The sequence below is a fragment of the Grampus griseus genome (assembly GCF_964374135.1).
Source record: "Grampus griseus genome assembly, chromosome: 11".
NCBI classification, from domain to species: Eukaryota; Metazoa; Chordata; class Mammalia; order Artiodactyla; family Delphinidae; genus Grampus; species Grampus griseus.
The window spans coordinates 6,364,820-6,390,176 of NC_139005.1; the positions used below are offsets into that span (position 1 = coordinate 6,364,820).

The 25,357-nt window shown below is 56.8% G+C and overlaps 3 protein-coding genes across 4 annotated transcripts; 2 read left to right on the top strand and 1 right to left on the bottom strand.

Annotated features, from left to right (window-relative positions):
- The first annotated feature begins 491 nt into the window (after positions 1-491).
- On the top strand, positions 492-10,553 carry PTPN6 (protein tyrosine phosphatase non-receptor type 6). 2 transcript variants are annotated; one of them, XM_082665395.1, is made up of 16 exons: positions 492-623; positions 702-824; positions 1,023-1,217; positions 3,680-3,869; positions 4,026-4,142; positions 4,229-4,342; positions 4,499-4,595; positions 4,977-5,056; positions 5,231-5,380; positions 6,782-6,913; positions 7,025-7,179; positions 9,202-9,269; positions 9,369-9,520; positions 9,617-9,708; positions 10,065-10,205; positions 10,334-10,553. In XM_082665395.1, the coding sequence occupies exons 1-15, from the start codon at positions 616-618 to the stop codon at positions 10,177-10,179; spliced, it is 1,788 nt and encodes a 595-aa protein (XP_082521521.1). In that variant the 5' UTR covers positions 492-615; the 3' UTR covers positions 10,180-10,205; positions 10,334-10,553. The 2 variants fall into 2 exon arrangements, with proteins under 2 accessions (XP_082521521.1, XP_082521522.1); XM_082665396.1 differs by having other exon boundaries at positions 10,374-10,553.
- A 3,902-nt stretch (positions 10,554-14,455) lies between these two features.
- On the bottom strand, positions 14,456-19,120 carry PHB2 (prohibitin 2). The gene is made up of 8 exons (XM_082665412.1): positions 18,855-19,120; positions 18,608-18,692; positions 18,219-18,298; positions 17,162-17,346; positions 16,622-16,751; positions 16,416-16,519; positions 15,924-16,001; positions 14,456-15,562 (listed from the first exon to the last, which is right to left on the bottom strand). The coding sequence occupies exons 1-8, from the start codon at positions 18,979-18,981 to the stop codon at positions 15,482-15,484; spliced, it is 870 nt and encodes a 289-aa protein (XP_082521538.1). The 5' UTR covers positions 18,982-19,120; the 3' UTR covers positions 14,456-15,481.
- On the top strand, positions 19,120-25,226 carry EMG1 (EMG1 N1-specific pseudouridine methyltransferase). Its single transcript, XM_082665427.1, has 6 exons — positions 19,120-19,535; positions 23,649-23,750; positions 23,860-24,001; positions 24,364-24,422; positions 24,500-24,649; positions 24,959-25,226. The coding sequence occupies exons 1-6, from the start codon at positions 19,368-19,370 to the stop codon at positions 25,070-25,072; spliced, it is 735 nt and encodes a 244-aa protein (XP_082521553.1). The 5' UTR covers positions 19,120-19,367; the 3' UTR covers positions 25,073-25,226.
- The last annotated feature ends 131 nt before the right edge of the window (positions 25,227-25,357 follow it).

Below are 25,357 nucleotides of genomic sequence, written 5' to 3' on the forward strand. Positions count from 1 at the left end.
AAAATGGGGATAACGAAGGTACATGCTTCATGGGGCTATGGTGATGACACATCAGATAAGGCATGTAAATATCATACAGGACAGTGCCTGGCATACAGACTCCATTAGTGACAGTTGCCACCGTCACCATCATCGGTGGCATGGACCAGGGAAGGCTGCGTGGAAGTGGCTGGCGGAGCAGGAGTAGACGGCGCGTGACTGGGCGGCTTCCCACGTGCCGAGCATGATCTGTGCCCGGAGTGCGCCAGGCGCACGTGTGTCCTTACTCGGGTGTCCCCCCATGTGTGGAGGGCCTCGCTCCCGAGGCCTTTGATGACAGGCGTGTGGGAAGTGGGCCCCCCCGCGCCCACTGCCACCCCGCGCAGCTTCTCCCCACTCTGCTCTAAAACGAGAAGTACAGTGAGTTCCCCCAAGGGGTCGGCCGCGCCCCTTCCTGTCCCCGCCCTGCCGGCTGCCCCAGGCCAGTGGAGTGGCAGCCCCAGAACCAGGACGGCAGTGGTGAGGTGACCTGGGCGCTGAGAGCCTCGGGAGGCTTAGCCCCAGCGTTCTCCACCTGCCCGGACTCAGCAGCTCCACCCTGTTGCCTGCACCCCCTTCCCCCCGGGCACCCCCAGGATGGTGAGGTAAGGGCCGGGGACCCTGGGTAGGCAGGAGGTGGGGTGCCCCAGGGCCCTCTCCTCACTGCCCTCCTGGCCTCCCAGGTGGTTTCACCGAGACCTCAGTGGGCTGGATGCCGAGACCCTGCTCAAGGGCCGAGGGGTCAACGGGAGCTTCCTGGCTCGGCCCAGTCGCAAGAACCAGGGCGACTTCTCCCTCTCCGTCAGGTGGGTGGCCCGAGGCTCTAGCCGGGGCCAGGACTTGGCCTCTCACTCTGGTTGCCCAGGCCCCAGCACGCCCGGGCCCTGTGTGTGTCCAACCCGCCCCCGTGTGCGCTCCCTGCCCAGGACCCCCGCCCATCCCCCACGCCGTCCCCACCTCCGCTCTCGCATCCACTGGCGTCACCTCCGCCCGGTGCCCTGCAGGGTGGGGGATCAGGTGACCCACATTCGGATCCAGAACTCGGGGGATTTCTACGACCTGTATGGAGGGGAGAAGTTCGCGACGCTGGCAGAGCTGGTGGAGTACTACACGCAGCAGCAGGGCGTCCTGCAGGACCGCGATGGTACCGTCATCCACCTCAAGTACCCGCTGAACTGCTCAGACCCCACCAGTGAGAGGTGAGGGGCTTCGCGCCCTGGCCCAGCCCACGGAGAGGAGGGCTGGCCTCCACCCCAAGTGCCCCTCCCCCCCCCCGCCCCGCCCCCGCTCCTTCTCAGGGCTCTGTGGGGCCTCTTCCCTCCATGTGATCCTGGGGCCCCTTTCCATCAACCACTGAGGAAGCAAGAGAAGGTCACCTCGCCCTTCTCCAGGGTCCCTGTCTGCCAGCAGCGCAGGCTCTACTAGTGCCCGAGAGGCCACTTCTCGTGGCTGTGTTCCCAGCAGTCTGGCTCTGTTGTTAGAAAGAGCTTCTTCTTACCTGGAACAGAATCTGCCCTCCTGTAACTGTTCCCTCCCCAGCAGGGGTTAATACAGGGACAGGCTGATGTTGAGGAACAGCGTAGGGGCCAGCGTTTATGAGGACACTTAGTGCCTCATCTCAGCAACCCGTGAGGACGGGTCTGCCCTCTTGGGCTGGGTGGAGCTGGACGAGTCCCTTGACCAGAACCCAGATCATTGAAAACTGTGTGATGGGTGTGTAAGGGGCCTAGTACCTGGGCACAGGGTAATACTCCAGGCATCTTTTTGGCTCCAAAGATGTGGTCCCCAAAACTGGGTTGGCTACTTCCCATGCAATCTCCCCAGTGCACGGGTGGAGGGTGGTGGGACCCTAACACTCGGCAGGACATGGTGGCTCATGTTATAGCTTCATCTCCATGACAGCTCCCATTGAGGGGAAGGGCAGCTGAACAACTCTGGGGGTTTTTTTTTTTCACACTCCTAGGGCCAAGTCAACTTGCCCTTGTCCTGTATTTGTGTATCGACGGTTGAAATGATTCTGAACTTGGATTCTGTCCGCTTTCAGTCTCTCTGACATGCATGCCTCCCAGCGCGCATTCATATTCTTTTCAAGTCAGTGATTGAAACTTAGCCCTGGATGAGGCTGAGATAAAGGCCCTGGGCCCCCCCCGCCCCAGACCTCTTTCCCGTGAACATGAAGCCACTGATCCCCTTCCTGTGAAGCTACCTCTTCTAGGAGGGAAGCCACATTGATGACCTTGCTGGTGGCTGCCCTTTCTTGCCCTTGTCCTGCACCCCACCTGCAACATTCATGGGGATTTTCCACCCAGACTCTCTTGAGCTCTTCATGTCCTGGCTTCCTCCTCGTCCTGGCCAGGATCTGCCCTGCTGGCTGCTGCAGGAAGAGGGTGGAGCTGGAAGAGGGATGGAGCTGAGCAGACCCCCTGGGAGGGGCCTGAGGCCTGGGTTCCAACTGGGGCTGGGAGAAGTGGAGGACCAGGATCGAGGGAATCAAGACTAGGGCAGCTGACTCCAAGAAGCCCTTTTGGTTACCCGTGCCAGGAGGCCTGGGCTCACCCTTGACCCTGGGAGTGTGTGGAGGAGGCTCTTTCTCCAAACCTCCACTTGTGTTCTCGCAGCTGCCCCACCCCCTCTGTGGGAATTTGCATTTGTCCCCTCACTGGCTAGCTCTCCCCTGTGGTCAGCCTGACATTTGCATGGAAACTTCCTCATCCTGGGGCCTGGGGGAAGCGGGTTAGCCCCCTCTCCATAGCCTTGGGGACCTGGCCTATCCCCGAGTGATGGGATGGGGTGGCCCAGGGGGTCCTGGACAGGGCAGGAGACTCTGGAAGTCTCTGAGCTGCAGTCTCCTTGGGGCAGGAGTGAGATGGGGCGGGACAGACTGGCCCCCTCCCTCCTTCTCCCCGTTCCTGCGGTTGGAAAATGCCCCCCCTCCCCTGGTCCCTGGGCTGAGGAAACCTCACAACCTCACTTCTCACTCTCTCCCCAGAAGGAGTTTTGTGTTTTTTCCATCACGTGGTTTCCTGTGGGGCTGGGCATTGCGGGGCTACAGTTTCCTCCTGGGAAGGGGGTGTGCTTTGGGGAAAGGTCCTAGTTCTGCTTTCTGCCCCTCTGAGCCCCTCTAACAGCTCGTTCAGTGACATCATCCCAGGCACCCCAGAGCCCCCAAACCACTCTTACCCAGCGGGGTTGTCTGCCTTCCCGGCCCCCCTGGGGGACTTCTCCCCATTATGCCTCCCTTGTGACTTCCGTCTCTCCATCCCCAGCCCTGTGGGGTTTGGCCTCTGCATTTGTTCCCCTAGCCCAGCCCTGTCTTTCATGGAGACCCTTCCTGGATTTCTCCCCTCCAAGTATTCTGCATATGGCCTGCCTGTCTGCCTTTGTCTTAAACTTTCAGAGGTGGGCCTGCTTAGAAGTCCTGAGGCTCGCCTCTTATCAGCAAGGGCCTTGGGCCAGTGTGCAATCACCCAGCCTCAGTTTCTTCATCTGCAGAATGGGTAGTATCTACCTCTCAGCATTTTTGTGATGGTGGTGGGTTTGAAAGCATATAGCAGAGTGCCTGCACGTGGCAGGTGCCCGGTTTCCCTGCCCCCTCCGTGAATGTCTACCCAGCACCTGCCCCTGGCCTCGGTCTCACCTCCCCGGGTGCTGTCTTCTCTAGGTGGTACCATGGCCACATGTCTGGAGGGCAGGCAGAGACACTGCTGCAGGCCAAGGGTGAGCCCTGGACTTTTCTCGTGCGTGAAAGTCTCAGCCAGCCTGGAGATTTTGTGCTGTCCGTGCTCAGCGACCAGCCCAAGGCTGGGCCGGACTCCCCTCTCAGAGTCACCCACATCAAGGTCATGTGTGAGGTAAGGCATCTGGGTAGTGGGGCGGCATCCTGCTGGGGGTCCATCTGTGCGCCAGCGTTGCCTGTGGGGAGGGTCAGCCCGGGCTTCGGTCTGAGGCTGGGGGTCCAGGGAGGGAGACTCGGGTCCTGAGAGGTGGCCTGACTCGGCCCCCCTCAGGGTGGACGCTACACAGTGGGCGGTTCGGAGACCTTCGACAGCCTCACGGACCTGGTGGAGCATTTCAAGAGGACGGGGATCGAGGAGGCCTCGGGCGCCTTCGTCTACCTGCGGCAGGTGAGGGGTGGGCCAGGCTGCCTCCTTCCTTCCCCTGAGCTTCTGAGCTCTAGAAGCGGCTGACTTCTCGCCCTCCCTCGCCCCAGCCGTACTACGCCACGAGGGTGAACGCAGCTGACATTGAGAACCGGGTCTTGGAACTGAACAAGAAGCAGGAGTCGGAGAACACAGCCAAGGCTGGCTTCTGGGAGGAGTTTGAGGTGTGTGAGGGGGCCAGCAGGGCAAAGGGCCTGGGGTCCCAGGCAGACCCCGTCCCCTCTCTCCCCACCCCTTCCACTGATCTGCCCCACGTCCTCGCCAGCCGTGGATGGCCTTCTCCAGGGCCTGGGGCTCCATTTCTCCCTCTTGCCCCACAGAGTCTGCAGAAGCAGGAGGTGAAGAACTTGCACCAGCGGCTGGAAGGGCAGCGGCCAGAAAACAAGAGCAAGAACCGTTACAAGAACATCCTTCCGTGTGAGTGCCCTATCCCTGGGCAGCCTCCAGCCCTCCCACATCCATTCACCCAGGAGACTCCCCTTCCGCCAGCTGGCCTCGCCCCATCTCAGAGGGCCTCTTCCCCCAGCTCAAGGGGGGACCCCTCTCCACCCGCAATAGCCTCCCCTCCTCCAAAAAGCCTCTGCTCCTCCCAGAGGGGCCTCCGGCACCCCACCCCCACCCCCTTCTTCCTCTGAAACCTCCAGCCCCACCCCACACAGATCCCTCCCCCCATACAGATCCCCCATCCCTGCCTGCCCGCAGGGCTCTGAGAGCTCATGGCTTCTGGGCAAGAAAGGCCTGGAAACTCAGGAAGGGTCTGACCCACGCCTTTCTTGCTTCCTCTCTGCTCGCTCCCAGTCGACCACAGCCGAGTTGTCCTGCAGGGACGCGACAGTAACATCCCTGGGTCCGACTACATTAACGCCAACTACGTCAAGGTGGGTGTGCCCGCCGGTCATGGGGGAGGGGGGGCTGGGCCCTGGAGACCCCCGTTCGTGGGGGGGCTGGGTCCAAACATGCACGGGCAAAGCCAGAGCTGTTGCCTTGGGTGGCTGAGTGTGGCAGGGGTGCGAGGGGCTCACAGTCCTGCGTGTCTCTGCACCCGCGTCCAGAACCAGCTGCTAGGCCCTGATGAGAATGCTAAGACCTACATCGCCAGCCAGGGCTGCCTGGAGGCCACAGTCAACGACTTCTGGCAGATGGTGTGGCAGGAGAACACCCGTGTCGTCGTCATGACCACCCGGGAGGTGGAGAAGGGCCGGGTAAGCCAAGCCACGTGCCATGAGCCCCCCAGTGGTCGCCCGCCACCATTAAGCCAAAGAGACTTGGGGCACCTCGGAGGGCAAGGGTCCTACCTTGTTGGGAAACTGAGGCACGAGGTCTGGGTACACGCTGACTCCCGGATCCCCGCTTCCCACCCTGGGCTCCCCTGACCACCAGACCCAGATTTCCAGTGGCCTCTTTCCTTAAAGTGTCCCTCTGTTCCGCTCTGGGCAGCAGCCCTTCCTGTTCTCTTGGCCTCATAATACTGTCTGGAGTCAACCCCAAACCCTCACGCCACAGGCAAGCTACCTCCCTGCCTGCAGGCTGCCCCCTTCCCACGGCACCCTCTGCAGTGGAGTGGCCATGACCTGTGCAGAGCACACACTGCACCAGGCTGCTCCCTCTGAGAACCCTGCCATGGCTCCCAGCTGCCTTCAGAGCAGTCACACTGCTGGACCTGGCGCTTAGGCCTGGTGGCTGCCCTCCAGCCCTCGCTGCCTCTGACCGGCCAGGGTCCCTAAGGTTTCCATGCCTCTGCACGAGCTCATTTCCGCTAGGGACTGACTTCCTGGCTCTGCACTCTCTCTGCCTCACAGACTCCTCGCTTTTTCTTTTTTCCTTTCTTTCTTTCTTTTCGGTTGCATTGGTTCTTCGTTGCTGCGTGTGGGCTTTCTCTAGTTGCAGCGAGCGGGGGCTACTCTTCGTTCGTTGCAGTGTGCGGGCTTCTCATTGCAGTGGCTTCTCTTTGTTGTGGAGCACGGGCTCTAGGCACGCGGGCTGTAGTAGTTGTGGCATGTGGACTCAGTAGTTGTGGCTCACGGGCTCTAGAGCGCAGGCTCAGTAGTTGTGGCGCACGGGCTTAGTTGCTCCGCGGCATGTGGGATCTTCCCGGACCAGGGCTCGAACCCGTGTTCCCTGCATTGGCAGGTGGATTCTTAACCACTGTGCCACCAGGGGAGCCCGACTCCTCGTTTTGTGAAGACCCAGCTCAAATGCTCCCTCCTCTGTGAAGCTGTCCCTGATTTCCTCCGTTCCCAAGAGGGAGGATTAGTCTCTCCCTCCCCCCCAGCTCCTCAGCGGCTCTGGTCCCCCGCTCACCTATCTCTCTGTGAGGTCCTGTAGGCACAGGGGCACAGGCTGCGTTTTACTTGTGTCTAACTCCAGCCCGGTTTGCACAGCTTCAGGTTCAGTGCGTGTGCCAGCCAACGTGCACTGAATGACTTGTTAAGTGGCTGGCGAGGTCTCACCACCTGTAAGAGGCCGAGCCAGGCCCTATGTCTCTGACTCTTGGCCATTTAATTTGTTCATCCATTGGATGCTGACGGGGCCAGCGCCAGGGACTCAGGCCCTGCTCGAGGTGGGCACAGGCCTGAGTCCCCACCTTTACCCTCCCTTTTCAGAACAAATGTGTCCCATACTGGCCAGAGGTGGGCACTCAGCACGTTTATGGACTCTACGCTGTAACCAACTGCAGGGAACACGACGCAGCTGAGTACAAACTCCGCACCTTACAGGTCTCCCCGCTGGACAATGTGAGTGGCCCCTGCCCCATGCCCGGGGCCCTCCTCACACCTGTTCTCTTTGGTTGGGTCGAATGAGGCCATGCGTGGGAGCAGGGGGCACTGACTATGTCCTTGACCCAGGGGGACCTGGTTCGGGAGATCTGGCACTACCAGTACCTGAGCTGGCCTGACCACGGGGTCCCCAGCGAGCCTGGGGGTGTCCTCAGCTTCCTGGACCAGATCAACCAGCGGCAGGAAAGTCTGCCTCACGCAGGGCCCATCATCGTGCACTGCAGGTGAGAATAAGAATGATGATGATGTTATTATTAATAATAATCATCAAAGTAGTAGCTGGCAAGTGAGTACTGCCGAGTGCCACGTGCACTTGTAAGCAGTTTACATATTAACTCATCTAACGCCCCCCCCCCGGCCTCCACCTCTTCTGGGTTCCCTGATGCTGTTTTTTGTTTTGTTTTGGCCATGCCGTGTGGCGTGTGGGATCTCAGTTCCCGCACCAGGGATGGAACCCGCGCCTCCTGCATTGGGAGTGAGGAGTCTTAACCTCTGGACCACCAGGGAAGTCCCTGGGTTCCCTGATGACTCCACACCCATGGGTGGAGCTTAAGCTTGAACCAAGCCCATTGTTTGATCCTGTGCCTGGCGGGTGGGCTTCCTCAGAGACTTCCCTGGATGTAGCATCTAGTCCAACCCTGCCACATACAGATGAGGAAACAGGCCCAGCCTCTTGCCAGGTCACCGCTGGTCAGTGGGGGAGCCTGGAGCAGGGCTCACGGTAGACCCAGGTCCTGGTCACTCCTGTTTTCTCAGACGCGCCTACCCAGCCGGTGTTTCTGGTATTTCTCCTTGGGGTTGGTGTAGCTCCCCATCCCTTCTCTTTTCCATCTGCAGCCCTGGCGGCAGGCTGAGGCTTCTTCATTGCTGCGACCTATCTCTCCCTTCCCGCCAGTGCCCCCAACTCAGCCCTTGGGCTTATGCACCACTGGCTCCACTGGAGACCCTCATGTTCATGATCAGGAGACCCCATTCCTACTAAGGGGGGAAGCTGAGGGGTCAGCAAGGAGGAGCAGGTGTCCCATCAGGCCTGAGGGGGATGGGAGGCAGCAGGCACAGGGTCCCGGACAGACTTGCTGCTCAAAATTCCAGCTCCTCCACTCACCAGCTGTGCGATCTTGGGCAAAGGACTTCCCTTCTCTGACCCCTGGATTCTTGTCCGTAAAATCAGGGTCTTATAGGGTTGTTGTGAGTGTGAGACCCTCTCACTGTGTCTGGAATACAGTAAATGCCCAAGAATGGGAATTGTTAATGCTTTAATAACTCACGTCAGGCAGGGAATGGGGAAATGGGAATCTGCTCTGTCCTCTGCCCTTCCAGCTCCCTCCACGTGACCCCGGGGCCGTGAGGGCTGGGGCTTCCTCCTTCTGCCCCACCAGCAATTGTGCGTCCTGGGGCAGGGCCGGGGGGCTGCGTCTGGAGGTGCCCCCCACGTGCTGCCTCAGGGACTCTGCCTCCAGGCCGTTTCCCCCCCCCCTTCTTGAAATCCCCATGGCCTTAATTTAGACGTTACAGGAAGGAAGTGGGTGAGGGGGTGTTATTTTTGACAATCTGGGTTTGAAATTAGACAGTGCAACTCAGGGCATTGGCCTGACTGGCCTAGCCGAGGGGGTGGCACTGGGGTCTGTGTGCGGTCCTGAGGCTCCTGGGGTCTGTTGCAGCAGAGGGTGGGGAGAAGGCAGACTTCCTGCTGCGATGCTACCCCAAGTTGCCTGAGCCCGGTGGCTCCCGAGGCCTGCTGTCTTGGACGCTGCCCTTGCCCTGCCGTCAGGATCTGAAGAAAAAGGGAAATGGAGCCTTGCCGAAAGATGCTCCCGAGGCGAGGAGGGCAGCCTCGCTGGGGCCAAGGCTGTGGGAGAGGGCCGGGGAGGCCCAGAGTACCAGGGGAGCAGGCAGGATGTGGTCGGGGAATGGGGTCCCAGACCTCCTGGGGTGGGGGGCAGAGTGAGGAGTGGAAGCAGGCGGTGGAGTGTGGTGCTGGGAAGGAAAGTGATGGGTGTCTGGGGAGCGGCGTCTTAGCACTTGAGAGCCAGCTTCTGCCCCCAGATCCCTTGGCTGGAGTGATGAGCACGGGTGCAGAGTTGGGCAGACTTCCACCCTGCCTACCTTCCCAGTGACCCTGCCTGGTTCCCTAAGCCCCGCCCCTGCCGGTGCTGTGCTGACACCCCGCCCCCGGCCCCCCCTGCCCTGCGCCGCTTCCCGGCTAGTGCAGGCTGGGCCTCTGATGGTGCCCCTCCTCTCCGCAGCGCCGGCATTGGCCGCACCGGCACCATCATTGTCATCGACATGCTTATGGAGAGCATCTCCACCAAGGGTGAGGGTGACCTGTGGGAGATGCGGGGCAGGTGGGGGAGCGGCCCCCGTGTCCACCACCTCTGCCCAGGGCCTGACGCCCAGCCGCCCTCCCTGCCAGGCCTGGACTGTGACATCGACATCCAGAAGACGATCCAGATGGTGCGGGCCCAGCGCTCGGGCATGGTGCAGACGGAGGCGCAGTACAAGTTCATCTATGTGGCCATCGCCCAGTTCATCGAGACCACCAAGAAGAAGCTGGAGGTCATGCAGGTGCGGCAGAGCATGGCCTGGAGGGGCCGAGGGGGGCAGTGGGCATTGCCCGGTGCTGCTGGGACCACTGGCCTCCCACCACATTTCTTCCCACAGTCCCAGAAGGGCTGGGAGTCGGAGTACGGGAACATTACCTACCCCCCAGCCATGAAGAATGCCCATGCCAAGGCCGCCCGCACCTCCTCCAAGTGAGTGGCCCCACCTCCCACCTCCCAGTGTCTGCCCCTTTCTCTTCCCCAGCCCGACCCGTCCTTTCCAGGGAGGTTCGGGTTAAAGTTCAAGCTTGGTTCTTACAAGCTGTGTTCACAAGTGTCTCCTGAGTGCCCTCCACGTGGGGCCGGTGCTAGGCACTGATGTGTGAGATGGAGCCTCTGCCCCCAAAGCAGCTTCTAGTCTAGTGTAAGGACACCGTCAGGACTGGTCTCCTTGCTCTCCTGGCCTCAGTCTGCTCACCTGTGAGATGGGGGTGGCCCCGAGGGGCTGCTGGTGCTGGAGACCCCTGCCCTGTGTCCTGACTGCCCGCACCCACCTGCCCCGCCTGCAGACACAAGGAGGACGTGTATGAGAACGTGCACAGTAAGAACAAGAAGGACGAGAAGGTGAAGAAGCAGCGGTCGGCGGACAAGGAGAAGAGCAAGGGTTCCCTGAAGAGGAAGTGAGCTGGGCCCGTCCTGGGGCGGCCATGGTACGGCCCCTCCCTGGCCTGCCCTCAGGGGCCCCCAGGCTCGGTGCTCTCCCTGGGACGGACGGGGCGGCTGCGGCCTCACCCTGTCTTCCCAACCCAACCAGACCTGTGTCTTGTCCCCCCTCCAGGTCCAACCGCGTCTTATCCCTTCCTTCCCTGTCTCTGCAGCCTCAGCCCCGTCCCTGCAGAGGCCTCCAGTGGAAGACCCAGAGCCTGAACCTCGGAGCCTGGCCCCCATTCCATTGTAATTTAAATGGCCATGTCCCCGCCTCCCTCTCCCAGCCCCTGTATATAGCCCAGCAAGGCCCCTGGCAGGGCCGGGCCCTTCTCTTGTAAATAAAGCCTCTAGGTCACTGTGTGTGGGTCTCTAACTCTGTGTGCCTGGGCGGGAGGGGGAGGCGGGCAGGGAGTGCAACATGTGGACACAGAAGGCTGGGCCTTCCCAGTCTGACACACGAGTGTGGGTGTGGGTCAGCTTCCGCCGTCTCGTCCCTTTAAAGTGGAGGACGATCCTGCAAGGGTGGTCGTGAAGATCACTGAGATCAGGGATGATGAAATTCGTTACACTCTTGCTGTGTGTCGGGCGCTGTTGAAAAGACTAAAAGTGGTTATTGAACCGAGGCACCTGTAGCATTCCTAGTTTACAGTGGGAGAAACTGACACAGAGAGATTAAATAACTTGCTCAAGGCCACAGGACTATTGAGCAGTGAACCTAAGATTTTATTTTAACTCAGGCCTTCTGGCCTCAGAGCCTGCATTCCTGGAGACGCAGCCAGGGTCACCCCGAGGGGGACATAACTACATTCTCTGGCCCGGACTTCTACATCCAGAAGCTAAGAAGATGGATAACAACGGCCAGTTAACACAGGCCCAGGGCCAACCTCCCTCCCCCGGGCACCTGGTGTGCAAAGGAGCGCCACGCTGCTCCCTTTCTGGGGCTACTAAGAGCCCTTAGGCCCTTGGTCAGAGTTTCAGTTTTATTTTTGTCCGCTCTTCCTTCCCCTGGGTCCACAGTGGACAACAGCGATGATTCCTTCTTTGCGTTAAGGCTTCATGTTGATTATAATGCTAGTCTCCTGGGGAGCTGAGCCTGAGAGAGTCTGACTGGGGAAGGCCCGGCTCCCTGCTGCTGGGCCAGCTGAGGCTGGGTGGTCATTCACTCAGCATACACTTTGTTTATTGAGCGTCCCTGTGTCCCAGGCACTGGAGCAGTGCTGGGGCATGATGGTGAACCCGACAGTTCCTGTCCTGGTGGGAAGGCAGACCCAGAAACAGTCCACAAACATAGAATAAGTACAGACAAGAGTTGAGAAGGACGCAAACAAAGGTGTGGGGGTGTTAGGGAGCGAGAAGGCAGAGCTGGGATTGGGCGACACAGCTCAGCTCCCAGGAGCTATCGCCCTCCAGGGGGTGCGTGGGTGGAGCATCACCTGTGGGCCTCAGGGCCCCTCTCCCAGCAACGCCCTTTCTATCCCAGCTTGAGCCACACAAAAGAAAGGCGGGTCCCATCCCCTCTCACCCGCCCTCGGGCTGACTGCCCGGCGGCTGGGACTTGGACTCTCCAGGGCTGTGAGGTGGGTCTAGGGGCAGCTCTGCCCGGCGGGGTGCCCGGCCCCTCTGGAGAGCAGAGCCAGGGCTGCAGGAGAGCAGCTCAGAACCTGAATCGGCCGGGTCAGTGCCGACGCTCCTGGCCAGCTTGGGACTCTTGGCAGGAGGGGGGGCACCCCAATACTAAAGGTGAGGACAGAGAGGCGCCCCTGGGGGACCCGCCTGCCCTCCACACAGGTGGGCACCAGGCAGGGGCACAACCCAGTCCCTGCTGAACTGAGCCCTCTCTGCCCTCAGGCTCTCGGGCAGGGGCCTGGGGGAAGGGGCTAGCCGGGGGTGGGAGTGGCCGTGGGGCGAGGCCAAGGAGGAAGGCGAAGGGGGCGAAGACAACCCGTCCCTCTGTCCCTCCGACACCAGGCTCCCTGGTCTGGGCCCCGGGGCAGAGGAGGCAGGTAGGAGAGGAGAGACCACGGCCGAGGGCCCGAGGGTCGGGGCTTGCCGGGGTGACCAGGCCTCAGAGGAGGCGCCTGCGGCTGGCGCTGGGAGGGAAGGGGTTAAGGCAGCGGGGGGTGCAGCCTATGGCTGGAGGACACACCTGTGCGCAGGGGCGGCGGGCGGGGCCCAGGTAGGAGCCTGCGCTGCCCGGCAGGCGAGAAGGAAGGAGGAAGAGTGGAGGCCAGGGCGGCTTCTAGGCCTTGACTCCCGAGCCTCGATTCCTCCTCCTCTCCACGGCCCTCGCCCCCTGGGGGGCAGGCGGCCTGGTGGCAGGTAAAGGCGGGCGGGAGAGGGATCCTGGGGCTGAGTGAGGGACTGCTGGGGTGGGGGGGGTGCTGAGGGTGGTGAGCTGGTGCCTGGGGGGCAGGGAGAGGCTGGCGGGGCGGGGAGGGGGCTCAGGGCGGGGAAGAGATGGGCGGGGGGCTTCCGAAGCCTTGACCCGGCCTCAGTGGATCAGCAACCCGGGATGGGCCTGGTGACGGCTGCCGGGCTCACCCGGAAGTGTCCCCGGGGACACGGGCGGTGGGGGAGGGGAGCCAGGGCTCCGCAGCTCCACCGGGCGCCTGGGCGAGGACTGCCGGCCCGTCCGGGCGGTGGGGTGGGGGCCCCCGTCTTACCCAGCAGTGTTTGGGTGCTGGTTGAGAGTCTCTAATACTGCCGGGTAATGATGGAGGCCCCTGCCCCGTGCCAGCGACGCCCACCGCCCCGGGCCCCCAGCACCCAGCTGGCCGTGCCGCCCACTCCCGAGCCTCCCCCAGCCCTGGAGGCCCCTTCCTCTTGAGCAGAGGGTGCTGAGAAAGAGGTGGCCCTCGGTTGGCTGTTGGCTGGTTGCCCACGGAAGGGACACAATGGCCCCAGCCCCTCCCCCAACCCAGTGTGATTTGTCATCTGGAGGACCCAGAACCCACAGCTTGACCCTGCGCTGGGGATTGGCTCGCAGACTTTCAATAGACCTCAGCTGGCCTGCGGCCAGGGTCCTTGGAGCGACGGCCGGCTTCAGCCCTGACGCCTGTGGCCGGCTCTGGGTCCATCTTCCAGCACAGTGTTGGATGGTCTAATGCTGAAGCTCCTAACACTGTCTGGTAAAGATGGCCCCCGGCCGGCGCCCTCGGCAATGACCTTCACGGAGCCCTGAAGACCACGGAGGCCTCCAGACCAGCAACCTCTGACCTTTACCCTTGGGGAGGGGGGGTTCAGTCTCTAGGAAAGGTAAACAATGGGAGGAGACAAAATGGCTGCCTCGGAGACGCAGCGGGACTTGGGAACACGTTGGTTCTCTGGGTACCTCCATCCTCCTCCTGCCTCGGGAATGCGAAGGAAATAAAATGCGGATGGGACTCGGGCGGACTCGTTCTGCGCATTCACCTCTCACCTTGGGCTTCCAGTTCCTCAGGGCTGGGGCGGCCACATCTGCTTGGTCTCCCCGTCCCTTTCATGACAACCTGCAGAGCAGGGGACAGTTAATCTACTTTCTTCAAAAACCGAAGCAGCTGAAGGCGAACCCAGGCCCTCTGCCCTCTAACCCCACCACTAAGAATTCCAGGATTCCTACCTACACTTTCGCCCCGGCACGGCTGGGGTGGCACGTGGGCACAGCCAGCGGCCTCGTTTCTCTACCGCCCGACGACCCTCAGTGAGGGCGGCGCCGGGAAGGGACGAGGCGCCTGTCCCGTTGGGGGCCCAGGGCTGTGGGAGTGAAGAGCCCACCTCCAGAGGTCGAGCCCTGACTAAGAGACTGAAGTGTGGGTAGCCTGCAGCAGGCGACACGGTCCGCCAGCCGTCTGAACACGTAAACCCCCTGATGAGCACAAGTGGTCTCCCCACAGCTGCATGGAGCCCTGGTACCAAGGAAGCAGCTCCTGTTGGGGTCATCAGATTTTTGGTCTAGCTCAGCAAAGCCACAGCTGCTCCAGCCTTTAAAAAAGGAGATGTTGGTAAGCAAAGGGCTGATGCGGTTTAGGAGGGTGGGGTGGGGAGTGCAGCTGGCCTCGGACTCCAGGACTCGCAGTTCCCACCCTGGGTCCTGTTCTGGATCCGGCTCTGAGGGCTTCCAGGGTGAGAGCGGCAGGCCCCGGCTCTCCCTACCTGCCCCGGCCGGTGTCCTCGCGCCCCCTGCTGGAAGAGACGAAGAAGGACCCAGGAGTGCTCGGTGTGAGCGTGCGCATGCGTGCCTCCCCAGCCCAGTTCAGACACCAGAGGCTTTGACTTCGGATTAAGTAATAAACATTTATTGAGAATCTCTGGGGTGGTGGTTGTTGCTTCTGACCACGAGGGAGGAACCAACCCTGCAGGAAATCACACAGTCCCAACACCTCTGGCCGACACAGGGAGGAAAGTCACTCCCCTGAAAATGGTCAGTCTTTGTTCACCCGAGAAGGGCTGGGAGGACAGATGCAGAGGGACCATCACTTGACGGTGGGGGCGGGGTAGGGCCCCAAGCTGGCTCCTCAAAAACCGGGGAAGAAAAAGATCCACTTCCTCCCTGAGGGTGGAGTTCTTGTTCAGCAGTTCATTTCTTACCCTTGATGAGGCTGTCACTGTGGAAATGAGACAGACGGTGACATTATTGGGGGGGGACGTACCTGTGAGAGGCAGAGCACCTCGGGCCACTCCCTCCTCAACTACCCTCCTCCCTGAATGTGTGGGTGGGGAGGTGAGAAAGGTGATGTGGTGGGGAAAAGGCAGGACCCCACAGAAACAAGGATGCACCATCAACTTACCTTCCCCTGTGGACGCCAGGTCACCAGATGAACAGGAAACACAGAACGACAAGAGAAAGGTACATGTGACTTGACAGTTTCATGCCCCACCCAACTCTAAACCCTCCTCCGCTCCCAAGGGAAAAAGACAAGCACGCTGGAAGCCCGGAATCTCAGGCTCTGGGAAGAAGACTTGCTCCCTGGCCACTGCCATTTCTCACCCCTGCTTTCCCAGCATCCTTCCGTGCCCCAGAGCAGCTCCCGAGGAAGAACAGCCAGTATCATCTTTTACCACTTTTCACTTAAAAACTTCACAATTAAAGTGCTTTTTACGTGAATAATCCCACTGGATCGCATAAAATCAATCCTGTGAGATTCAAGTTAGGAATTGTCAACCACCCACTTTTCTAAGTGGTTCAGAGACATGGTGTTTTCAAGGGTCACACGAGTAAGCTGGTAACGGGCGCCAGAGCCCAGGTGGCCAGACTCCGGCCCTTGTTCTGTGTCAACACCCCACCTGAAGGCCATGCCTCTCACCGGGTGAAACTTTCATCCTGTAGGTTCAGCACAAGGTTGTCAGCAGTGAGAAAGACACGATTCTGTGATGTGGCGATCTACAGGGCAGAAAGTAAGATGGATGTTTGTACCAAGCAAAAAAGACCTTGATTCCTGCCCTTGCAATTCAGTAACCACTGGTGGAACACGTGTGGGTTACGAACAGCGAAGTGGTGATGTGACAGCCACGGTTTCTGCGCTCACACAAGGATCCAGAGCAGCGAGCAACTGTGATGCATTAGGTCCACAAGAGGCATGAACAAAAGGTCAGGGGCGCCCAGGGGACACCATTTTCGATGGGAGGAGGAGTGTCAGAGAAGCCAGTTTGAATAGAAATCCGAACACGCAAGACCCTAATTCCCTCATTTCAATGTGTAGAAACACCTTCCCCCCTCAAGGCGGCCTTGAGTTCACACTCACCGTCTTGGAGATGTTCTGGGCTGCTCGAATCTTGCGCAGCTTGATGTAGCCTGGGTTCTTGCCCAGAGCTTCTCCCAGGTGAGCAGGGTGGGGTTAAGGGTTCACACAAGGCCAGATCTCAGCTGGGGCTGCACCCTATGACTCGGCTCACTCAGCCGTCCTCTGGGCTGTCAGATCCAAGGTTGCGCTCAGGTGGCTCGTGCCCAGCCCTACTTTGCCCCTACCTGTAGGCCTCCCCGCAGGCAGCTGCCGGGAACAGGAGGCAGCAGCACAGATGGAGTCAAGGCCAGCAGTGCTATTGATCTGCCTTACAGCGAGGAGCCAGGCCTCAGGTGCCCCACTGAGACTTCAGATCCCACCCGGCACCCCAACCCCCCAGGGGTCAGAGAGCACGGTTCGCATTCGCCTTAGTCTCATCAGCCAGCCCACGGGGCCGGGTGGGAAGCAGAGTGTTCCAGGGGCTGGGCTGAGAGCTCTGCAGCAGAAGGATATCATCTTGGCGGCCTCAGCCTCACCCTCGGCCTGCACGATCTTCTGCCGCTGTTCCTGCTTCGCTTTTTCCACCAGGAACTGGGCCCGCTGGGCCTCCTGCTGGGCTGTAGCGGGAGAGAACCGGGGTCACAGAGGTAAGGTGTCAGGAACTCCGTCCCTCCTCCTGCTTCCTCAGAAACCCCTGCCTGACTCCCCTTGCGACTCACCCACTTGTTTAGCTTCTACAGCAGCTGTGTATTCTCGGCTAAAGCTCAGCTCAGTGATGGCTACGTCATCCAGTATGAGGCTGAAGTCCTTGGCCCTCTCTGTCAGCTCCCGTCGGATCAACAAGGACACCTGGTGGCCGGGGGGAGGAGAGAGGGGCGTTGAGGGGACTGGAGAACTGAAAGGAAGGCGTGCTTCTGTGATCGTCAGAATCCCAGATCTCCGGAGAACCGCAGAAAGTGCGCTAACCCCTTCTTAGTTCCTCGTTAGGCCAGTTGAGCTGGGAAGGACTTGGGTCACGCTGACTCCTCCACGCTGTACCAACCCCACACACACGCCTGGACCACTTTTCTCCCATGCAGCCCGACACTAACTGCTATCGAGCTCCAATCTTGGCTCTCCTTGTTTCCCACGGTGGCCATCTGCACAGCTTTTTGGGGGCAACGGACCTCGGGTCACTACCCTTTCCTAACACCCAGTGTGCTGGGCCTAGGAGGGAAATGCTGATGCTACGCAGATGGTGATGGGAGCCAGAGCCAGACCTGGGCCCGCTGGGTGATCAGCTGGGAGGCGTTGAACTTGGCCACCACGCTCTTGAGCACCTCGTTGACGATGGATGGCAACACGCGCTCCTCGTAATCCAGCCCCAGGCGCTGGTACATGCTGGGAAGCTCCGCGGCGTTGGGTCTGGACAGCACCCGCAGGGAGATGTTCACCATCTGCAGGTCTAAGCGTGAGGTTAGCAGTGGCTGGGCAAGGCCACGGGGGCCTCACCTGGCTTCCTAGCAAAGCCTCCCTCCCCAAGCATTTTCTCCTCTGGCTTCTCTCTTTACCCAGGGCAATGCCCTGTGGTCCGGAACTGCCCCGCGGGGAGAAGAGTGATTCGGCACAGACCAAATGCGTCCTTGTCCACTGTCAAGTCTTCTCTACCTACAACCCTCCTCCAGTAAAGCTGACCTTTCTTTTCGCTACTCTACTTTAGGCTCTGTTACACTGTACCATAATCCTGAACTAGACTGTAAGGACTTGAGAACAGAGATGGTGTTTTGTGAATCCTTGATTTCTTAGGGCCTAGGGTTTCGGGAATATTAAGCAACCTGCACTAAAAATCGTGCAAAACAGTACGTTACAGGTGAGCTACTTGCCTCATTGTGAACGTGTGTGTGTGTGTGTGTGTGTGTGTAAGGGTTGGTCTGGGGAATCTCAAAGGCACAGCTTCTGTGAATGGTCTAGGAGGGAACAGGTGCACCAGTGAAAAGTGCAGCCAAGTTTCCCCAGGACAGAGCGTACCAGTAGATTAATGAGTCAAAGAATTAAAAGAAAGGTTTTAAAACAAAGCTTTGTTCTAGGCAGTGACTAAGACAAAGGACAAACAATGCTCTCACCGAGTTCACGTTAAGGGGGAGGAACAGTTGAAAAATGTACAAACACACAGCGTGTCCAGAATGTACTCCTTGAACTCCAGAAGCAGGTACCTTTATTTTAGCTTGTTTGCAAAGGTGGAAATGAAGGCCCAAGAGATCTGACACTCCCATCTTGCCTAGTCTCTGGCTAGGCTCCCTTGTTTACTGCCAGTGGCACCCCAGTGCCCAGACCTACCTTTGGAGCCTGTGGGGGAGGAAATTTTTCGGGGTCTGGCGCGAATGTCATAGATGATGGGGTACTGGAACCAGGGGATCCTGGAGGGGAGGGAACAGGGACAGGGATTAGGATACTACCGTTTCCCTAGTTTTGTCCGGTTTTCCTTCACCACGTGTTTCTTGGCCTGCTCCTCCTCTTAATGACCACGGTCAAAAAGAAATTCTCTTTTTCCTCCGGAGAACAACAGTATGTGCTCCTGAAGATGTGGCCAGCACGCACTGTTCTGGGAGATGGGGTGAGGAGAGTAAAGAGCGGCGCGGAATCCCGCTGAAAGTCCTCCCACAGCCATAGGTGGGTCGGCGTTCAAGGGTGAAGGGTCAGGGTCAGTCCGCTCTGCCCGCCATTACCTGAAGTGAAGGCCCTCGGCCAGAATGGTGTCCTGCTGCACACCTCCGATCCGATTAAAGAAAATGGCTCTGTGCCCTCCTTCCACTGCAGGGAGAGGGGTAGGGGTCAGCCCAGGCCGGGCTCAGAGTACGTGCCAGCCTCTGGTGGGGCGGGGTGAGGGGCTGGGTGAGCGCGGGGACCTGGCGGGGCTGGGCAGGGGTCCGGGAAGGTCGGGCGGAGTCCGGAGGGCAGGCTGAGGTTGCTCACCGGTGAACACCGACTCGCGGACGCCGTAGGCCACGGCGCCGGCCCCCAGCAGCAGCTTCAGCGCCGTGCCCATGCCCCGGGGCCCGGAGGGCAGCCGTCCCGCTAAGTCCTTCAAGTTCTGGGCCATGTTCGGTCCTGAGGCCGGCGGCACCAGTGGTCCGAAGGGGGTGCCGGCCCGCCTCTACAGCTCTCCAGTTTACGGATCGCACTCTCCACACGAGGGTCCGGCTCCAGGTGCTCGCGGGAGAAAGGGCACCGGAAGTGCGTTCCCTTCTAAACTCTCCCCCCAGCCTACGGCGGACCCGAGCTTGCGGCACAGGAAGCACGCCTCTGGAAGTTCCCTCCCCTTTCTGGAACCCTGCCCTCCCAGAGCGGCTTCGGGAGCATCTGCAGCCAGCCGTCGCCATTTCCGAGCGCCCACTTTCAAAATGGCAGACGGAAGGAAGCTTGCATTTGGGGCGAGAGCGAGGCCCTAGTTTAAGGACGTTACACAATTTCCGGTCCGGTTGCAAGATGGCAGCGCCCGGTGGTGGATTCCAACCTCGTGAGCGGCGCGCCGCGGAGCAGGAAGAGGACTGGGATGCTGTGACGCCCAAGCGGCCCCGACTCGGGGTGGGAAGCAAGATCGGAGGCCGTAGGCTCATTGTGGTGCTGGAAGGGGCCAGTCTGGAGACAGTCAAGGTAGTTTCGGACTAGGGGGTGAAGAGCTAGTAGTAGATCGATAGGATGGGAACAGGTTGGGTGAGGGTGATGGGCTCAAAGTGGATGGAGAAAGCGGAGACAGGTGAAACATGCTTTGGAGAAAGAGTGGCCTAATCGACTGTCTCTTCCTTTAACACGGGTCGGCAGTGCTCGTTTTCTTTGCCCTTGAATCCCATTGCAGCCGTCACATGCTTGCTTCCGATTGATTTACTAGGATTCTATGGTAACCCTAACCCCATCCCCAACCCCCGAGTCGTCTAAGGGGAAGGGGTTTCGTCCATCGCGTCGTCCCGCTTTATCCCAAGACAAGCTTACTAGGTAGAGGGGAAAGGTAGTTACTGCAGCTCAGTCTTCCCACCCTTTTATTTGTAAGGACTTAATGTCTTAATACGTTGAAAGGTGTCTGTCACTCTCCTTTATATTATAATTATAATTTATATTATATTTATATTATAAATTTATATTATATATTATATAAATTTATATTATAAATATAATTATATAATTATAATTATAAATTATATAAATTTATATTATAAATATAATTATATTATTATAATTATAATAGATTTATAATCTGTACATTTCAAAACACTGCCTGGACCAGATTATCATTAATACTTTCACATCTTTATTTTTACTTATCATTGGACTCTTCTCCCGAAAAAATCCGGCAGTTCCCCGTCTTAAAAATTTGTGCAGTGTTCTCATTCTTTATGATATTGTTTCTCATACTGTTTAGAACTAAACTTGTTCAGTGAGTAGGGCCAGAAGAAATAGCACTGATTTAGAAGCCAGACCCGGATTTTAATCTTGGTTCTTACACTAATTTCAAGTGTGTGATTTTGAGAAAACAAGTTTGTCCTTAGTTTGTAAAGCGGGGGTTAATACTTTGCAGGGGGACTGTAATGAAAGTGCGTTAATAGTACCTTGCCATAGTAATCCGAGTGCAATTCAGTTCCAGCTTTTCTTCCTCAACCACTATGGCACTTTATAAAGCTTGCAGTTTAGAAAACTGTTTTCTTTTTTCAAACGAGCAGCTCATCAGGTTTCCTTTCATTTTCTTCTATAATTGATATTTCTAACCTAATTATAGGTTCATATATTCATCTCTCACTTCATTGCCGCTGTCTCCCCAGGCTATTAATTCTGAGCATCACTTAACCACTTCATTTCTTCATATCTGTGGGGATGACAGTAGTACCTATTTTACTGGGCTGTTGGAAGGATTAAAGGAGTTAAGATGTGGAAAGGGTTTAGAATAATTTCTGTCACTTGGAAATAGTTGTTATTATTATTCTTGATTCAGGTTACTTATTAGGAAGTTGAAAAGGTTGTGGGCAAATTAAAGTTCCTAGAGCATGCTCCGGAATAAATTAGGCCAGTTGTCATTAATGGTACTCCAAGGGTGATGGACTCCACAGCTGGTTGAAATCTTCCATACTGTTAGCTTTTGTCTTCCTTGTGCTGATACCTCTTGCTTCTGCAAGCCTCATCTGGGCCTGCACTCTCCATTTATTCTTTTTCAATTTTTAAAAATTGTTTATTTTTTATTAGAGTGTAATTGCTTTACAATGTTGTGTTAGTTTCTGCCGTACAATGAAGTGAATCAGCTATATGTATACGTATATCCCCCCCTTTAAAAAATTAATTAATTTGGTTGTGCTGGGTCTTAGTTGGGGCAGGCGGGCTCCTTAGTTGCGGCTCCAGGGCTCCTTAGTTGTGGCATGCGAACTCTTAGTTGCAGCATGCATGTGGGATCTAGTTCCCTGACCAGGGATCGAACCCTGTGTTGGGAGCACAGGTTCTTATCCACTGCACCACCAGGGAAGTCACTCCATTTATTCTTTGTACTCCAACCTCACTGGCCTTCTTTGAGCTCTTTGAAAGCACTACGTTCTCTTATACCTTAAGGTCATTGCAGATAATGTTGTTTAACTGCAAGCACCCTTTACTCGACTCTTTGCTTTATTAATTCCTACTTAATGTTGATTCATTTAACAATTATTGAGCCTATTAGGCTACTCATTCTTCAGTTATTAGGTTAAATGTTACTTTCCCATAGAAATGACTCCCTTCCTGGTATAAATCAGGTCCTCATAATTCTTTAGTGAACCGTTTAGTTTTCCTTCGTAATGTTTATCACAATTCGCATTAAGTACTCATGTGCTTGTTTAGTTTGTCTCTTCCACTAGAAGGCTATAATGAGGACAGAGAATAAGGTTTTAAAAATTCATGTATCTCCAGTGCCTATTACAGAATTACACATGGTATTCATTCTCTGATTATTCTAGTTAGTGGTTTTCAAGCTTATTAACCACAGCCCACAATAAAAAAAATTACATCGTGAGCCAGTATGCGCACTTAATTATACGAAGCCGAAAGTTCCATAAGGCTTTACTTACCATGACTATACTTGAAGTACTCTGATGTTTTCTATTCTGTTCCATTAAGAGAACGAAAACCCTGGTTATAACTTACTAATGGGTCAAAACTAGATTCTTCTATTCAAGAGGTTCTTTTTCTTCTATAACTAAGAGTGTCCCATGGACTTAGTTCTTGGTCCTTTGTTTTACTCTCTGTGACATTCTTGTTATTTCAGTTACTCAGTTAATTTCAAAATCTATATGCCTCTTCCCCCAAACTTTTTGGAGTCATATCTCAAGATGTTGCCGGACATACAAATGTTGTGTTGATACATAAAAACTTGGCCTTTTCGAAACCTGTGTTTGTACTTACTGGTATGTTTTTATTTTTTTTAATTTATTTTTTTTAAGTCTTTTAATAGAGTACTTGGAAAGCTACGTATTTTTTTTTAATAAATTTATTTATTTATCTTTGGCTGTGTTGTGTCTTCGTTTCTGTGCAAGGGCTTTCTCCAGTTGCAGCGAGCGGGGGCCACTCTTCATCGCGGTGCACGAGCCTCTCACTGTTGCGGCCTCTTGTTGCAGAGCACAGGCTCCAGACCCGCAGGCTCAGTAGTTGTGGCTCACGGGCCCAGTTGGTCCGCGGCATGTGGGATCCTCCCAGACCAGGGCTCGAACCTGTGTCGCCTGCATTAGCAGGATTCTCAACCACTGCGCCACCAGGGAAGCCCTACTGGTATGATTTTAAACTTCTTATTGACCACCCTATAATGCTCCTCAGGGCTCTGATTTGCAGTTGTTTCTTTTAGCGGTTGCTCACATGCCTTAAAATTGGAACCACCCCTCTTTGTTTTACTTATGAGAACGTTCCTTGGTTAAACTACCTCTTGCCTCATTAGAATTTTCACATTTCTTCCTGCTCAGACTTGCAGCTCTTTGTGCATGTTTGTTTTAAGCAACCTGAGGGTAGTGACCGCGTATGTTTTGCCCAGTGTCTACATAATGCTTTTGTGATAAACAGGCATTCAGTCTTGCTCATTAACCTCACTTCTGCCTGGTTCCAGAATCCCTCACTGGCTTTGCCTAATACCCATAGGTTTTAAAATTAAATCTAGTTTAGGGACTTCCCTGGTGGCACAGTGGTTAAGAATCTGCCTGCCAATGCAGGGGACACGGGTTCGAGTCCTGGTCCGGGAAGATCCCATGTGCCACGGAGCAACTAAGCCCGTGCACCACAACTACTGAGCCTGCGCTCCAGAGCCCGCGAGCCACAACTACTGAAGCCCACGCGCCTAGAGCCTATGCTCCGCAACAAGAGAAGCCGCCGCAGTGAGAAGCCGGCACACCGCAATGAAGAGCAGCCCCCGCTCGCTGCAACTAGAGAACACCTGTGCGCAGCAACAAAGACCCAGCGCAGCCAAAAATAAATAAATTTTAAAAAATTCAATGCAGTTTAGATCCTGTGGAATCACAGGCTGCACTCTTCCTCCCTTTTCCCTCCAAGACCAGTTATGGGATGGGGTGTGGGGGGAGGATGTGGCCACACAGTAATCCCCTGGACGGTTTTCAGGGCCGCACACCGTGTGTCTGATTTAGTAGGTCTGGAGTGGACATGAGAATGTGACTGTCTAACAGGTTTCCAGATGTTGGTGGTTGGGGACCACCTGAGAACCGCTGTTCCAGGTAAAAGCTTATGTTGCTCTTGACCTTGTTCCCTGTTCGTCAGGTGGGGAAGACGTATGAGCTGCTCAACTGTGACAAGCACAAGTCCATGTTGTTGAAGAACGGACGGGACCCTGGGGAAGTGAGACCAGACATAGCTCACCAGGTAACTCCAGGGACAGGGCTCAGGCCCCCGTGCCTCTGTATGGAAGGTAAGGCAGCTGCGTGTGACTTCTCTTCAGTCTTAACCGTGCCTTGGTCTCCGCCTCCCTCAGAGTTTACTGATGCTGATGGACAGTCCCCTGAACCGGGCTGGCTTGCTACAGGTTTATATCCACACGCAGAAGAATGTGCTGATTGAAGTGAACCCCCAGACTCGAATTCCCAGAACCTTTGACCGCTTCTGTGGCCTCATGGGTGAGATAGAAGCCTTAGGACTTAAACTTGGCAGTAGTGATGAAGCGAGAGGCAAAGGGATAAATTAAGTGTGGCATTTTTAAGTGGGGGAGGGGCACATGTGGCTGATTCCAGAACAGGGGGTCTGCGCTTTCTCCCCACGCACAGTGGGTACAGCCCGCGTGGGTTCCTGGCTGAGGAGCAGGGAGGGGGCCTGTCGCCACACAACCAGTGATGTGCTCGACAGCTGCTTGGCCACGACGTTTCAGTCGTGTAGACACGCAGGGCGTGTGGAGCTCGCCTCACCTGGGGCTCTTCCTGGTAAGTGACTGGGCGTCGAGGCAGGCTCTCTGGCCAGCTCTGAACTCTTTTTTCTGCCCTAGTTCAGCTTTTACACAAACTCAGCGTTCGAGCAGCTGACGGCCCCCAGAAGCTCTTGAAGGTGAGGTGTTGACAGCTACTAGTTGGAGGTAGTGCTCTGGGAGTGTGTCTGGGGCTGATTTTTCTGTCTTTCTTTAGGTGATTAAGAATCCAGTGTCACATCACTTCCCGGTTGGGTGCATGAAAATCGGCACTTCTTTTTCCGCCCCGGTCGTCGGCGATGTGCGGGAGCTGGTGCCCAGCGGCGACCCTGTTGTCTTTGTGGTGGGGGCCTTTGCCCACGGCAGGGTAAGGCCTGGGCTCAGCTCTTAGATTCTTCCCGGAGCTGAAGCTCAGGACAGAATCCCAGGAGCACTTAGTGTTTTGATGATGCTTGTCCTTATAAGTTGGGGACAGATGAAGCTTCCATTTCCTGCCCCCAGGGCGCATCCTTTGAGGAATGCTGGCATATGTGGCATGGTCAAAGCCAGGGCCGTCTCCGTCCTTTGCTCACACTGGTATTAAACAGCACTGGGAAATGGTAGTTTTCCTGCCCTAGACAAGGGCTGAACCTGTGACGGAGTGACAGAGCCAGCTGACTGACTGCTCTCTCCCCAGCTGGATGTGGAGTACACAGAGAAGATGGTGTCCATCAGCAACTACCCACTCTCTGCTGCCCTCACCTGTGCAAAGCTCACCACAGCCTTTGAAGAAGCGTGGGGCGTCATCTGACAGAAGCACCCTAACCTGACACAGAGACTGTGGACATTGCTTCCCCGCCCCGGTGCCCAGCTGACTGCCGCAAGACCCCCTTCCTGCACCGAGACCGGGGTTTGCGTGGGTCCGGGCTGTACACCTGCTATTTGTTTATCTTATAAACATTGTTCTTGCAAACCTAGTTGTGCTTTGGGGATTCCTAAGCTCAGCAGCCTCTGATGGTGTGACCTGGCGTAACCCCTCAGACTCAGGAAGACATATGAGGTTACAGTGTCTGCAGTTTGGCCCTGGGCTTCGCAG

What these genes read in the sequence shown, in the direction of transcription:
- PTPN6 (XM_082665395.1), top strand. An exon ending in GACTTCTCCCTCTCCGTCAG is followed by an intron (nt 825 to 1,022) that starts GTGGGTGGCCCG and finishes GGTGCCCTGCAG; the next exon opens with GGTGGGGGATCAGGTGACCC. An exon ending in AGGTCTCCCCGCTGGACAAT is followed by an intron (nt 6,914 to 7,024) that starts GTGAGTGGCCCC and finishes TCCTTGACCCAG; the next exon opens with GGGGACCTGGTTCGGGAGAT.
- PHB2 (XM_082665412.1), bottom strand. Translation starts at nt 18,981, where the DNA reads ATGGCCCAGAACTTGAAGGACTTAGCGGGACGGCTGCCCTCCGGGCCC. An exon ending in CCGCGAGTCGGTGTTCACCG is followed by an intron (nt 18,693 to 18,854) that starts GTGAGCAACCTC and finishes CTCTCCCTGCAG; the next exon opens with TGGAAGGAGGGCACAGAGCC. An exon ending in AGGCTGAGGCCGCCAAGATG is followed by an intron (nt 16,002 to 16,415) that starts ATATCCTTCTGC and finishes CACCCTGCTCAC; the next exon opens with CTGGGAGAAGCTCTGGGCAA.
- EMG1 (XM_082665427.1), top strand. Translation starts at nt 19,368, where the DNA reads ATGGCAGCGCCCGGTGGTGGATTCCAACCTCGTGAGCGGCGCGCCGCG. An exon ending in CCGCTTCTGTGGCCTCATGG is followed by an intron (nt 24,002 to 24,363) that starts GTGAGATAGAAG and finishes TTTCTGCCCTAG; the next exon opens with TTCAGCTTTTACACAAACTC. An exon ending in GGGCCTTTGCCCACGGCAGG is followed by an intron (nt 24,650 to 24,958) that starts GTAAGGCCTGGG and finishes CTCTCTCCCCAG; the next exon opens with CTGGATGTGGAGTACACAGA.